Below are 15,612 nucleotides of genomic sequence, written 5' to 3' on the forward strand. Positions count from 1 at the left end.
ACCCTTGATATGATATGATATGGCAGTTATGACAGGCATATACGCAGATGTTTCAAGAGAGAACATTCTTCCCATCCACCCACCCTTCTTGCTTGTTGTTCTTACAGCTACGAGTTGAAGTTCTCAGCAGGAGTGTGGCTCACAGTTACAAGATGTGGTGTGCGTGATACAAGAGCTTCGCTGGATTTGTCATCAACGTTTATCATCTGATCTGTGCAGTGGACGTCTGGTTCAAGACAGCTACAGAAAGAGGAGTTGGGTTTAGAGTAATGGACTTATATAAGGAAGGGTCCCTGCTCATTGGTCCTCTGCAGGGCATGACCTGTCCTCCATGATGGGTTGGGGAGCTCCCTTACATTGACATTGCACTCTATTTAGTTCTGTTCTTTATAACTTTTTTTGTTTGTAAACGTTTTTTCTTTGCTGCTGTGGTTTCAGAGTAAAGATTGTAATGCATAATACTCGCCTCCTTGTCTTTAATAGAATCTAAACCCCCATCTCACGTTAGTGTGGGGGATTAGCCATTATTCTTGTAAAAGCCATTTTCGGCTACAGACTCAGATTGAGACTGTGAACAGCGATAACTGCTGTGAGCCTTGAGAAGAGGAGCATTATCTGGTTAAGAATGTCAACAGCTCTGGATGCTGGGAGTTTTGAATACGTTGGAAACTCACTGACCCATGTTTCAACCCAGTACGTGAGGTTAAAGACTTTCCTGTTTACACATACATTAAGAAAAGGCTCATGATAGACAGGACGCAAGGGTTATTGACACCTCCATGTGCTGTGGATTAGAGCAGTATGATTAAAGCAGTACAATGGTATTGTCATAGCTCTCAACCATTTGTGTCGTAAAGGCGGGTGAAATGCATGTGAGTTGAGAGCTATGTATTGTAGACCTGCTTACGATGACATCGCTACTGAGGAGAGTATTAGCTGCGCGGTTGATTTGACTGCTAACTGCGAGGAACAGTAGCTTCACTGACACCATAGCATTGCCAGGCTAATAGGAGTGTCGTTGATATTGCGCCAAAGCTACAAAGAAACACTAGAATGCAGACTTTGTGTAGCCAAGACGCTCCATTTAGCCAGAGGAACACACGAACAGTAATATAGCTGGATACCACCTTTGCACATGTCTGGAGACAGCTGCAGATATTGAATGGCTTGCATGTAAGAATTAGGAGTCTTTGTATGCAACTGGTTGAAGTCTATATGGTGGAGTACAGCATCGAATATGAATCGTGACACAGTCCTCACTTGGTGCAGAGGGTGTTCTCAATGCCACTTTAAGTCCTTCATGCATGTGTTCGTGATCCAGTTCTGTTCATAGCAATTGTAAATACTACTCTGAGATGGCTGCCGCGTGTGTTGTGCTACAGCCATCTTCACCCAGGGTGTTTCCATAACAACGCCGGCGTTTTATGTGTGGACACAGAGCACCCGACCGGTTCTCCGGTTTGATGCCCTATCGTCCGTATACACACAACTAATGCCATCCATAAATGAGTATGTTGAGGATTTCAGCCGTTGCAGGCTACGCTATTATCCAGAGGTCCACGACAGATTGGGACTGCATTGACAGTGATCCTTGTTTATACAGGTTGCCGAAGGGGTGCTGAGTACGTGGGTGCTTTGCGGCTCGGGCACCCCCCGGGAAAGGCCATCTGCGTAAAAGTCCCTATACTTTAAATGGGACTTTTTTTCTTTTCGGGCGCCGGCACCCCATGGGAAAACATGAAGTCGGTGCCCCTGGGTTGCCAGGTCTTGCAGAAGCCCTATCATGTAGACATGGGGACATAACGAAGAGTTTTTCCGACCAGCAGCACTGTTGGGTAAAATAGGTCTCAGGCCAGATAATAACACGCTCGTGCATGTATTAGAATATTAGGGTGACGAGACGTCTGGGTTTTCCCGGGACAGGTCTGGGGAAATCACCCCCTGTCCCGGGGTCCCAGTTTTTTTTTTTTTCCAAACCCCGTCCGGGGTTTTGCTGCGCAGGTGTCTGGTGTCCCGATTTTCAGACGACACGGCTCCGACGCTGCAGTATGAGCCTGCGCTCCAGTGCGCAGGCTCATACTTTCACTTTCTCTGTGCCAAAGCCCCCGCCCAAGCCGGAAACACAGCCACACAGCCTATAGAGGCCCTCCAGGACCTGGAGACTTCCTGCAACGTCAGCTTGTGACTTTGCAGGAAGCGCGACTTGCGACGTGTTTGGGGGAAGTTATGGGACCCCGGGCAACATGTAAAAGCCTCGACCACAAACACTTCATTCTTTTTCTTCCGTGGCTGTCGCAGCATCATTCTTCTATCTTCTTCCGTGAGTGGGACTTTGAGTTTCTAGCAGCATTCATTTTCTTTTCCTTCGTGACTGCTGTCTGGATTCCATCGCCTGAGCGTTCGAAGAGCATTATTCTCGTGGACCTGCTTCCTGCTCCAGCCTGCAGCGCATTCCTTCACGCCACCAGCTTCACATCAGTCGATCCTCTTGCATCCAGCTTGTTTGTGACCCTCATCCCTGCTGCAGCACACCCACATCGTCCTGCAATATCCAACAGGTAAGGAAATGAAATGTGATTTACAGGTGCCAACAATATGTCTTGTGTTTTCCTGTGATGTAATTGTTATGCAAGCCAACCTGCTGAGTGTTATTACGTGGAGGGCACTACAATGGGGCTGGCTGGGTTGTACTATGGCATGGAATTTTGTGCTCGCATTAAGAGTAAAGCCAACATGTGTGTTCTCAGAGGGGGGCATATGACATTTGTTTACAGGTGTCAAAGGCAACATGATTAATGTTCTTACATGGGGAGCATTTGTGCAACCCACAAAGCAAGCTTTCCTTGACATGTAACATTTTACTGGTGTTTACTGGTTACGCATGTGGGGTGCATTACTTTTGTGCCATTCTATGATGCAAGGGGGTCAGCAGTCTTCATAAAGTGTGTACAATTGTGAAAATGCTTGCTTTAATCTCACAGCGAAATATTGTTGGGTTGACAATAACCCCAGTCCACTGCAGTGCTCTACCTGTACAGGTGGATCCCCAAGAATTCACTCTAAAAACAGAAAACCGTGCCACATAGTGGTTTCACAGGTATGTGTACATTAATCCAGCATTTGATCTGCTGTGGCGGCCCCTAAACTTCCCTGTCATAAGAGCTATGTTTGTAGTCCCTCTTTTGTCTTTATCAGTGCTACGATATGTAGTCCTACTTTTGTGTCAGTGACCCACAAAATTGTAGTCCTACTTCTATTTCGGTGGCCTGTCCTGGGTTTTTATTTTGAAAATCTGGTCACCTGTTACACCCCGCCGTGCACATCACTCCAGAAGAAGGGAAAAGTACACACAAACATGTTTTCCTTCCTTATGGTATGCGGCGCTTCATTCCCCCGTTCCTTTCACAATGGAGATTGCGGCAGGGATTGAACAAACTACGAGTACCATGATGCTCCACTGCACTATCATGTGCCCTGCGCCTCCAATCACCATGCTCTGACGTTTTGCTTTCTCTTTCGGATAAATGCAGTCTTTTCATTCAGCTCGCTGCTTCTGATTGAAGTTGCTGACGCCTTTGAAGTTTCGTCTTCGTCCTTTCTTGAAAATCTGGAATTCTTGACCTTTGCCTGCCTAACGGACCGTCTTGTCTGCTGCTTTGTACTTTACTGCCAGGTTAGTGTACCAGGACCTATTTCTTGTTTTCACGGACTGCCTTGCCAAATCGATTTTGTACTTCTGCTGCCCGCACGTTAACAGGACCCTTTCAAGTCTTGCTCCTAGCCCCGAACAGCACATCTAACAGGATTACCGTCTGGGATTCATTGACATTTCTATCAAGTCTGATCTATTGGACATTGGGAATTGTGTTTACCTTTCTTCAACAAGTGCACAGGGGGACGCTGCGCAGAGTGTGCACCAACCCGGAACTAGTGCGCTCCTCGTGCCGTTCGGGTTAGAACCCTCACTAACATTCCCATTTATTATTTTATACTGCCGTTTGTTTCACCTTGGATTGATCCCAACACTACTAGTGGTAAGGAGTGTTTCTTTCCTATTCCAACCCTTTGTCATAGTTCCTTGAATAGTCTTGACAGGGATATTGTCTTGAGGTAGAAATAATCCATCTTCGGTCTGCAATTATAGAACTCATCTCTTCTTCTTTATTTTTACAGCTGGTAAACCGTGGCGGTGTGTTCTCCCCGCTCTTTTGGGTGATCGGGCTCTTGTACTGTTTTAATCAGTAGGGGGTCATATCATTTTAAAGATCTATTCCCTCACAGAGAGGAGGCTCGGTTGGAGGCCCCATCCGAGCTCTTCAATCAAACCCTGCGAATACCGGTCCTGGTCACCTCCTTATCCTCATCCTGGTTGGTGAGTAACATCACCCTATAGGATATGACACTGAATTATTTCATTATTCATTTGTTTTTAGGTGCAAAGGGAACAGAGTAAAGTGGATAAGGATTAGAGGTTAGGGAGCTCTACAGTACTGGGTACTTAGTAATTTACTGTAAACGAATTTTAAGAGGGAACAGCAAATTAAAAGTCTCTCATTATTATTTTTGTCTTATAGGACACTGTGATTCTGTAATCTAGCAATACAGCATTGAAGCAGAAAATGTATTCGCCTCTGAAGAAGGATACATTGGATACACTGATTTCCAAAACGCGTCAGGCACTGAGAGTTGTGTTAAATAACATAAACTACACTGCCGAGTTGATGAGTGGTGGACGTATATATACATGAGTCACAGTAATCTAATGTAGCATTTATAAACAAATACATTGTCCAGAATTATAGGCACATTTAGAATTGTGTATGATTGTGGGGGAAAATGTGTGACATTTTTGGGGAAATTCTTTGTGAAATGTTGGTGTAGTTTTTGTGGATTAGAAACTGGTCTATGACGAAGGTTATACATTTGGAGTATTTGCTTTTTTAAGTGACCTAATGAATTTGTGTTTGTTAATATTGATTGATGTGCAGTAAAATAACATATTAAAATTCAAATTTATAAAATTGTCTGTGTGCATGTATTAATCAGACTGTCTATAATCATTTCAAAGATACATAGTAAGGGGTTCCTTTTCTCACCCCAAAAGAGTGCACTGGGGTTACCCGTTGGCAACAATGGGATTTTGTGGGCTTTGGCCATGGTGCCCCATCGACACTGATGTGCACTTTCCTATCCCCTATGTCCAGGCAAAAAAAAAACGGAAGTGTCACAGAAACGGTGCCATACAAATAATATCAAAAAACGTCAGGCAGTATCTGTGTCATCAGAAGGCCACAGGCACCAGCTCCAGGGAAGTGAGAGGAAATATGATGAGAGAGAGAGAGAGGAGAAACAGGCTGCTGGCTAGAGAGAGGTCACTGGAGCCGATGGACGAGAGTCCAGGGAGACTTTGGGAGAGTAGCAAGAGCTGTGAGGGCGTACCATAGCAGAGACAGGGAGGCAAGCTTGCAAGGGGAGGCGGAAGAAGCAGGGGGAAATGAGGGAGAGAAACACCAGAAGCATTGGAACAAGAGTGCAACTTGGAGAGCATGTCAGTGAGAATAAGAGGAAAGACTTAGAGATAAATCAAAAAGGCAAATCCAAAAATTGAAGGGCTGGAACAGAACAATGAAGTTCCACTAAGAAATGCTCCCAAGCAAGTTTTTCCCGTTCACCCTACGTCATTATAGTACCGTCCAATCCAATTACCCATGAGTCCTTTGTTTGTGTGTCTTCCCAAGATCAAATCCAAGATTCCACCATGGTGTGTAGATGATGTTCTAAATACTGGGAGCCTAATCGATTTACTACCCTTAGGTCTCCTGGCTATTTTACCACTCAATATCCATTTATGACTAACATTCGATTCCCTTCCTGGTCCTTTCCGATTGCCTCCTGAACAGTGACAGCCCTTCCCAAGATCTTACAACAGTTGCCTATCAAATGTACCACCTGAAATAAAACCATGTTCAGCTTATGCCGTTTGATGTACTGCGTGACAACCCCACGCTTATCTTCCTGGCTAGTATCTTGTGTGACCTGGCCTTGTCAAGACAAGAAGGCAACTCCTCTCAGCTGCGGGTGGGAGGCCTTCTAGGGAGTCATACCACTAAGGTGGACGGTAGGAGTTGAGTCCCAATTCCTGGCCATCCACCAGTGCCAACATGTATCTAAGCAGTAAACCTTTGTCTCAAGCGGTGCCTGCTATACAAAAATCTTGCCAATGTTTTTGTGTTTTGAGAAACCAGAAGAAGCATCACAACGAGAACCGGTATCCAGCGCCCAGCATCAGCGGTACCAACACCCGACCACCAACAAGTAATGCTATAGTGTTCAGCGTTCCGCAGAGGGGTGGGAGAGATCAGCATAGTGAGCTTGGCGCTCACACTTCTTTGTGATAGTTTGGACTCAAGGCAGCAGAGAGGCTCTCCCAGCGGTGTGTGCAGCTGTCAAAATTCAAGGTACTCTCCCGATCCCTCTCCTCACCTGAATCTTCTGATAAGCACTTGGCTTCTTCCGATACCTTCCTCGTGCGATCCCTTCTGGTCTCCTTGAGCTTCCTCTCCTTTTTAGTGTGTAAGTAAGGGCGAGCTCCCTCGAAGGCCACCTTGACCTGCTAGGTATCAGGACCAGGATGAACCCCAAGGAGCAAGCTCCCATAAACTTCCAGGGAAAAAGCCTAATTAGGCACAAAACACCCTGGGCAAGATGGAGATCCGGTTCTTGTCAGATAGAAATAGCTTCTTATGGTGTAATCCTTCTTCTTTAGATGAATAATGGAAGTAGTCCACACAAGGATCACAAAGGTAACGTTCAAAAGAAGTTTGCAGACGTGTCTGAAAAGTTCTTATCCTTTAAGAGATAAAGCTGGTCACAAGTTGAAAACAACTGGAATGAAAAGTTGAAGAATAAACTGTATGTAGAAGTCTGTACAGCAACCAGAGAGCTGGTAAAGACTCTGTCTAAAAAGAAAAGAAGACGGAAAAGCCTAAATATAACAAGGAAAAAACTCAGGGGTAATAGAGGCAAGAGGTTCCAGGGAAAAGAATGGAAGATTCAGAGAGGTAGACAAGAAAGAGGAAAAACGATAGTCAGCGGAACAAACAGATAAGTAGAAAAGGAAAGGAAAGTATTTAGGCAGCAGAAAAACGGAAGAAGGAGCCTAAGCGAGATACTAGAACAGAAGGCAATGGTAAGCTGACTGCCAAGAAATATAGGAATAGACGGTAAACAGGAAAGGTAGAAACCGATATAGAAACTGAAAGTAAACAGAACCAACAGCACCCTGAAAACCTAGACGCCGTCCGAGCAAGAAAGCCTCGGTCGGTAGCAGAACAGCGCAGAAGCGAGAGGAGGAATGGAAAAAGGCTAAACTAGGAGGTCTCCAAAAAACGCTAAGAAAAACACAGGAACAGACCAATGGAGTAAGCAGTGATACGAAGCGAGGTCCAACACAGATACAACGCAAATACGTATCCAGAAATGACCTCCTTTAAGTGTCCGACGGCCATCTTGGGAGAACGCTAGACCGCTAAATGCTGTTGGAGCGTATAAGACAGCGCAGTCTCCATCTGTGCCAGCGTTTCCAGGAACGGAACGTGACAGCAGCATTTTAACACATACCTGTATCAACAGAGCATTAAAATGGTAGCAATTAGACACTGATGGGAGGGAGGAGGAATTTTAGCAGGGACTTTTATCCCTTAAGAAATATGAATGTAGGTGTTAAGAAATGGGAAGGGTGCATAATGCAGCATGCTGTGTGAAATAAGACTACGGTTTTAAAACCCAATTGAGATTGTTTTGGTTCGCTTCATATATAATAATAATCATAATAATGTAATTAATGTATTTCACACCAAAGAGTTATTCGCCAATTAACTTACTCATTGCAACTTATTGTAATGCAATTTCCGGTGGTGCCTCTAAGCATCAAAGACTGATGATGCTTCTTGCAGAACCCTTTCTGTGAAGTCTGTTATGTTGGTGTCAATGCATAGGCAAATTAGGACGTTCGCACATATTTTGTACCACAGGACCTGTACAGAGGTCTAAGAAATTAGTGTCCAGGGTTTTAAGTGGGCCAGGGCTAGCCCCAGCAGTCTTGAGAAAGGGCTCCCAAGCTGGATCCCTGCCGGGGCCCACCCTGACTAGCCCCAGCCACCTCAGGTAGCCTGTGTAGTTGAAGCGCAGTATGGCTACACAGGCTGCCTGCAGGTGTCAGCACTTCAGATTATAAAAAAAGAAAAGGCACTGCTTTTTATTTTTTTCTAAACCAAAGTACTGACACCTGTCGACAGCAGGCTTTAGCTACACAGCCTGCCTGATGACTCTGTACTCAGAAACAGGAGGAGGGCCCGACTCGCCTATTGTTTGCGTAAAGAGTCATCACGTAGCAGGAAAGCCCCTTTGACCACGTGGTTAAAGGGCCAAAGGGCTTTCATGCTGCCTGATGATTCTTTACTCAGCAACGGTCACCAGCCAGCACTACTGGAGTTTGTGGAGGAGGTGGAAGATCCGCCATTGATCTTCCCAACACGTTTATTCAAAACTTAAGAGCTAGCTCTGCCCCCTTCCCTACGCGTTGCAACCTTGTTACATTGTTTCACCCTTCAGATCACACACGCTAAATTGCTCTATCTTTCTGTCCTATGCTTGCCTGACTCTTCGAGACTCTTTAGTCTATCCCTCTAGCTACTGCTACCCCTGTCTCTTGTTCTCAGCTATCCACGGCTCCTCCGTGGTCGTAATTGCCATTCACTCCCCGCGTGGATCTCAGCCGTTAAGGCTCCCTCGTGACGCCTCCCCTTACTGTGCGTCGACAGCAGAGACTTTTGCTTGCACTCACGCCTAGTAGAAGCGCTACTCCTGAGCAAGGATTATTCCACGGGGTGGGCCATGGTATACTATTACTGATGCTTCCCCAGTGACAGAGCTACGGCTCTCATTTACTGCATGGCAGTTCCGCCCTTGGCAATCCCTCCACGCGGCTCCTCCGCGTTCCACTTCGTTGTTCCCAGCAGTTTGGGGGAATCTGTTTCAAGTGGATTGAGGAACAACCCACTACCGTCTTGTTCCTTTGGCAACTGTTCTGTAATACTGCTGTCCTTATTCTGGATTCAGCTCTTTCTTTCTGAGTCAAAGATCGTCTCATTAAGACCTCTTTCCTAGACTCTTTACATACCTCTTCTTTGGAATTCTGGACTCATACCACACTCCACCGGATCCAAGGATGCCTTCTTCCACAAAGGGTTTTTAATGCCTGTGGCTTTTTCCCTTAGGCGATTCCAGAAGGTTGGCCCCTTGTCTAGTATGTTCCCTCAGCAGACATAGTGGCTACCTCCCGGGGTCGGCCCTATCCCTTCAAGGAGAGGAAGACTTCAAGGAAGAAGGGATCCAAGAATCGACCTGACAAAGAGGTGCTATCCACGGAGAAGATTCAGGTGAGGAGGGGGTACTAGCCACCAACTGTGTCAGTTTGCAACACCAAGGAACGTCCAATTCCATGGCTACCGCTGAACAGGTCCAGGAGTTGATCACTGCTGTTCAAGAACTCTTGGCCGAGCTTCAAACCGTCAAGGCCAAAAATGACGTTCTAAAGCACATGGTCATGGCCAGGGACCAATCTACGGACCTCCTGCCAATGGATTTGGCTACTGGCAAATATGATGGCTCACCAAAGAAGCTCAAAGAGTTTATAAATACCTGCATTGTATACTTTACTTTTCGTACAACCTCTTATGTCACAGACCAAGCCAGGGTAGGTTTCATGGTTTCTAACATGGTGGATAACGCTTTGGCCTGGGTCACACCCCTAGTCACCTCAGCTGACCCTGCATTACAGGATTTTCAAGCTTTCCTGGTGCTCTTACGACAGACTTTTGAGAGATCAAAAGTGGTGTATTCCGCTTGCGAATCACTATTGGATCTACATCAAGGCTCAACGGACCTTTATGACCTACATTAGTGACTTTAAATGCATTGCTGCCCAGGCTGGTTGGCCAGAGGAGACACAATATGTTATCTTCAGAAGAGGCTTACAGGAAGAATTGAAGGATGAATTGGCAAGAATATCTCATCCTGCTACTTTTGATGAGCTAATTGCCTTTACCCTGCAGATCGTTTACCGACTTAAGGAACAAAAGGATGAGCGCCAAAAGACCTCCTCCAAGCCAACTTCAAGTTCGGTTCCAGTCACGCCTCCCGCAACGTCCTCAACTTTGGGGTCTGCACCAAGAGAAGAACCCATGCAAATTGAAACTGCTTGTGGTCCTTTATCCCCTATGGAAAGGGAGAGATGACAGGATCTAGGTCTTTGTATGTATTGTGGATCAGACAGTCATATACTCAGTGATTGCCGGAAGTTCCACCTCGGCGTTGGGGAACGAAAGACCCCGATCCTAGGAGGAACCCAGGATCTGGGAGACAAGAAAGGTTCCCCATTTGTCACACATACTGTTGAAAAGGACCTTGACTTCTGCCTGTTGGCAGTCCGTCTTTGTCTCTGGCTTCCCCACAAGAAGATTGAAGCACTGGCTTTTATAGACAGTGGTGCAGCTGGAAACTTTTTGGATGAAGTCTGGGTCTGCAAGGAGGGAATTCCCTGACAAGAAAGAAAGGAAAATCAGGCTGTTGAAGGAGTGGATGGCAGGCCTCTGATCTCAGTCACCATTACCCACACATCTACTCTCTTAACTTCAGTCATTGGTGAACACCAGGAAGAGATAAGCTTTGACCTTATCTGAGCCGCTCACTTCTCCATTATTTTGGGTATTCCCTGGCTTAGACTCCACAATCCATACATCGACTGGAAGAAAAATACGATTCATTTTCCCTCTGCCTATTGTTCCTCACACTGCTTCCCTGTTCTCCAATCTCAGACTTCCTCAACCGAGTGCTCCAAATTTGAAAAGCACTGTGATGAGTAATCATTGTATTCCAGCTTGCTATGAATCCTTTAAGGAAGTATTTCAGGATAAAATACCTAAACAGCTACCTCCACACCGCCCTGAGGATTTGCGCGATTGACCTCAAACCAGACGCATTGGTACCTTTTGGTTGCATGTTTTCTTTGCCCATCCCCGAAAAACAGGGATACTTGGGCGACAACTTACAGAATGGACTTATTGAACACTCAAAGCTGGCCATCTCTCAGCTCAACCTTCATTCTGACTCAGTTGGGTGTCTCCACGACCACCAGTCTGGCTTCAGAGCTGCAAGAAGCACATAAACTACTCTCCTGAACATCCATGAAGATCTGCTCTCTAACCCTGACTCTAACATTCCCTCTGTCTTCATCCTACTTGATCTCTCTTCTGCCTTTCGACACGGTCAAACATACCATTCTGCTCAACCGTCTCCGTGATAACCTGGGTATCATTGACCAGGCTCTGGCCTGGCAGACCTCCTTCCTCACTGATCGACCCTCTCAGGTCCAACTTGGGTCCTTCCGATCATCTATCTTCCTCTCTACCTGTGGTGTCCCCCAGGGGTCTAACCTCTCGCCCTGGCTTTTCAACCAGTACCTGGCAACTCTCGCCCAACGCATTGCCACTTTCTGCTCAAATTTCCAGTGCTATGCTGATGACACTCAACTCATTTTCAGGCTGCCCTTGGCCACCTCCTCCCCTTCTCTCATCTCTGATTGCCTAACTGCTATTCAAGATTGGTGTGCCGCCAACGATCTTTGTCTGAATGCCAGCAAGACGGAGATCCTCCTCATCTGCACACCTTCACCATCCTTTCCCCTCTCTCTCTCTGGTCGGCCTCCCTTGGCCCTCCTCCTACCCCCACCTGCGAGGCTAAGAACCTTGGGGTCATATTTCACTCCGCACTTTCTTTCTCTGCCCACATCTCTGATGTCTCCAAAAAAGTCAAACTTCCTCACTGCACATCCTCGGACGTACTTTGCCTTTCCTCTCCATACCCCAGAAGCTCACTGTCTCCCAAGCTCTGGTTCTCTCTAGGTTGGACTATTGTAACAGACTCTTTCTAAATCTACCTTCCTCTACTCTCCACCCTCTGCAACTAATCCAGAACAGGACTGCAAGACTTGTCCTTCGCCTCAAGCACTGTGATCGTATCTCTCCAGCTAGGAAATCTCTCCACTGGCTCCCAGTGGATGCAAGGATTAAATTCAAAACCCTTTGCAATGTCCAATGGGGCCTGGGTCCAAAATACCTTCAGCTATCCCTCGGCAAATACCTCCCCTCTCTTGCTCTTCACTCCTTTACCTCTAACTCCCTCAGGGTTAGTCATTTTTCAAAGAAACGAGCTGGGGGTAGATCTCTGTCCTCTGCTGGGGCCTCCCACTGGAACAGCCTCCCAGCCACTCTGAAACTTGAGGAGAACCATCTTGTGTTCCGGAAGCACCTCAAGACACTTCTCTTTGCTTCTACCTTCGTCCCCCTCTCCCTTGCTGATCTATTCTCTCTCTGCACCGTGCACCTGGCTACCCTCTGTCCTCCGGGCCCAGGTACCTGCTCACCCTGCCACCCTCCCGCACTGCCTCTGGGCCACCCCTTGCACTGGGGTCTCTATGTATACCCATACAGTACCCCCTTTTTTCTTCCTGCACTTATCAGACCTACCTTGTCTGCTGCTTTTCCCTAGCACTTGCCACTTTGCTGGCTGCAGTAGCACTGTTTGTTGCCTTTATGATTTATTATTATTTATATTATTTATCTGTTTTTCTCCTGACTGGGCCTAGAAAGATCGTTGTTTTTGTTCTCCTCTGTTCCCCTCCCTTGCCTTGTCGCGCTCTGAAACACTTGTGTATGAGCGTGATAGAAATAAAATATCATATCATATCATATCATATCATATATGAAAGTCACCAGCAGGGGCTTCTCTGATTTTCATACCCAAGAAGGATTCGAAGGAATTACGCCCCTGTATCGATTTTTATTTTTTGCGGGCTCAGTCGTGTTACGATAAGAGATCGGTACCCCATGCCCCTCATTAAGGATATTCTAGAATCTGTTCAGGGATCTAAGATCTTCACCAAGTTAGATCTCTGAGGGGAAACCATCTTTTGAGAATCGAACAGGGTGACGAATGTAAGACTGCCTTTAGAACACTGTTTAGGCATTTTGAGTATTGAGTTATGCCTTTTTGGTTTGGTTAATGCCCCTGCTGTTTTCCAGCATTTCATGGACCGCATGTTCTCAGACCTTCTGTACAGAAAAGTGATATTTTACCTAGATGACATCCTGTTTTTTTCCAAGATGGTGGAATCTCACCGCGGACATGTGTCAGAAGTACTTAACTGAATACAGAAAAACCAGCTTCTCCTTAAACCGGAGAAATGTATTTGAGGTTTCCTCAGTTCCCTACTTAGGTTTCATACTCTCTGATCAGGGTATAGAGATGGACCAACGCAAGGTTACCGCGGTCCAACAATGGCCCACTCCATCAGGGGTCAAGGACATTCAAAGATTTTTGGGTCTAGCCAATTTCTACCGCAAATTCAACTCCAATTTCTCTCAGATCGTGTTGCCCATTACCAATCTATTGAAGAAAGGCATCCCTTTCAAGTGGGCAGAAGAAGCCAAGTCTGCTTTTCAGTTCCTCAAAGACTCTTTTTGTTCTGCGCCGGTTCTCAAGCAACCAGATCAATCTAAACCCTTCATTGTTGAGACCGACGCCTCTGCCGGAGTGATTGGAGCAGTCCTTAAGCAATGTTGTGGGGACATGGAACCTCCCATCGCCTACTTCTGTAAGACCCTAAACACTTCTGTATTAAACTATTCGGTTATCAAAAAATAACTTCTAGCGATCAAGCTTGCTTGCATGGAGTGGAGACACCTTTTACAAGGCTCGATTCATCCTTTTGAGATCAGAACGGACCACCGCAATCTCAAGGTACTTCAGCAGATGTAATGTTCAAACACATGTCAGGCCAGGTGGGCCTTTTTCTTTCCTCATTATGACTTCACCATTACATACATCCCTGGATCTGACAATTCTGTAGCGGATGGTCTCTCTCGCAGATGGTCCTCCACAGAGGTCAAAGGACAGAGTGGTGAGTCACTCTTTAGAAGGAACTGCTTCCTTGGAGTTTCTCATTTCCTCCAGGAGGTGCAAGAGGCTACAGCTACATTTCCTGATGATTTGACCATGCTTACGGAAAGGATAACAACCTCTTATTCCATCTGTATAGGTTAGTCGTGCCCTCCTCCAGCTTACAACACAGGATACTCACCTGGTGCCATGAGGGAAGAACGGCAGGGCACAGGGGTCTCAATGCCACACTGGACCTTATTGGCCGTTCCTTCTGGTGGCCAACGATACAAAGGGATGTCAAAGATTTTGTCCGCTTCTGCCCCACGTGCGCTCGGCCTCTGAGACTGCCATAGTGTTTCTTAAGGAGATCTTCCAATTGCATGGCTTGCCAGATACTATTGTCTCGGATCGAGGCACTTAATTTATCTCTAAATTTTGTAAGACTTTGTGCCATCTGTTGGGGATTGATAGGGCGCTCTCATCTGGATACCACCCTCAGTCTAATGGACAGACTGAATGTCTCAACTATAGTATGGAACAGTACCTCTGATGCTTTATAAATTCCCGGGAGGATAGTTGGGTGGATCTACTTCCCGCTGCGGAGTTTGTTTATAACAACACAGTCCACACAGCAATAAGAATGAGCCCATTTTTCTGCACCTATTGTATCCATCCCAGATTCCGTCCTGGCTCAGTTTTCCCAGATTCCTCAGTTACCACCATTGATGCCTTTCTTAAAGACATTACTCAAGCTCACAAGGAAGCAGCAGAGGCTCTTCAGACAGCCAGACAGGGGTACAAGAAGCAAGCCAATCAACATCAGAGAAAGGTTCCTGACTGGGATGTAGGGTCCTTGGTGTGGCTGTCTACCAAGTATCTACCCAGGTGGGTTTGTCATTTGAAAATTGTCCCCCCGGTTCATTGGTCCATTCAAAATCTTGGCTAAAATAAATCTGGTTGCTTTCAGACTCAAATTACCATCGTCTCTCAGCAGATTGCATCCAGTCTTTCATTCCTCCCTTCTACGATCTTGTGTTCCAGATTCTTTATGTCTCAGGAGGAAGCCCATTCGACGGCAGTACCCTGGGAGTCTGAGGAATACGAGGTCTCAAGAATTTGGGATTCCAGGTATTGCAAGGGTACGTGTCAGGTCGACTGGGGCGATGCCTACCCTCCCAAACCTTCTCTTCACCTGAGGATTCTGAGGGAGCTGTATCGGTGCTCGGGTGTTTGCCTGGAGGAAGTCCTTTTTGAATCCTGGAGCTTTCTTTCATTCGGTTTCTTTTCTTTCTTGTGGTGTAAGTAAGGTCTGGCTCCCTCAGAGGCCACCTTGGCAGGATAAGAAACCTGTCCTCGGTGATCCCCGAGGAGCCAAACCCAAACCAGGGAAAAAGCCGATGGCACAAAAAACCCTGGGTCGCAGAAGAATAGTCCTTGGTGTGTGGATCGCAGAAGAAGTACAAGACCTCACTGGTTGGTCTATTGAGGAGCGGTGGCTTCTGGAAGATGTAGTATCTAACACTGATTCGAGGAGCAGTGGCTTCTGGAAGATTGAGTATCCAACACTGAATCGAGGAGCAGTGGCTTCTGGAAGATGTAGTATCCAACACA

At 46.4% G+C, this 15,612-nt stretch overlaps 1 protein-coding gene across 1 annotated transcript; it reads left to right on the forward strand.

Moving 5' to 3' along the window:
- The first annotated feature begins 9,502 nt into the window (after nucleotides 1-9,502).
- Nucleotides 9,503-9,964, forward strand: LOC138567880 (protein LDOC1-like). The gene has a single exon (XM_069646374.1). The coding sequence runs from the start codon at nucleotides 9,503-9,505 to the stop codon at nucleotides 9,962-9,964; it is 462 nt and encodes a 153-aa protein (XP_069502475.1).
- Nucleotides 9,965-15,612: the final 5,648 nt, after the last annotated feature.

The sequence above is a fragment of the Ambystoma mexicanum genome, chromosome 2p (assembly GCF_040938575.1).
Source record: "Ambystoma mexicanum isolate Mex_15411 chromosome 2p, UKY_AmexF1_1, whole genome shotgun sequence".
NCBI classification, from domain to species: domain Eukaryota; kingdom Metazoa; phylum Chordata; class Amphibia; order Caudata; family Ambystomatidae; genus Ambystoma; species Ambystoma mexicanum.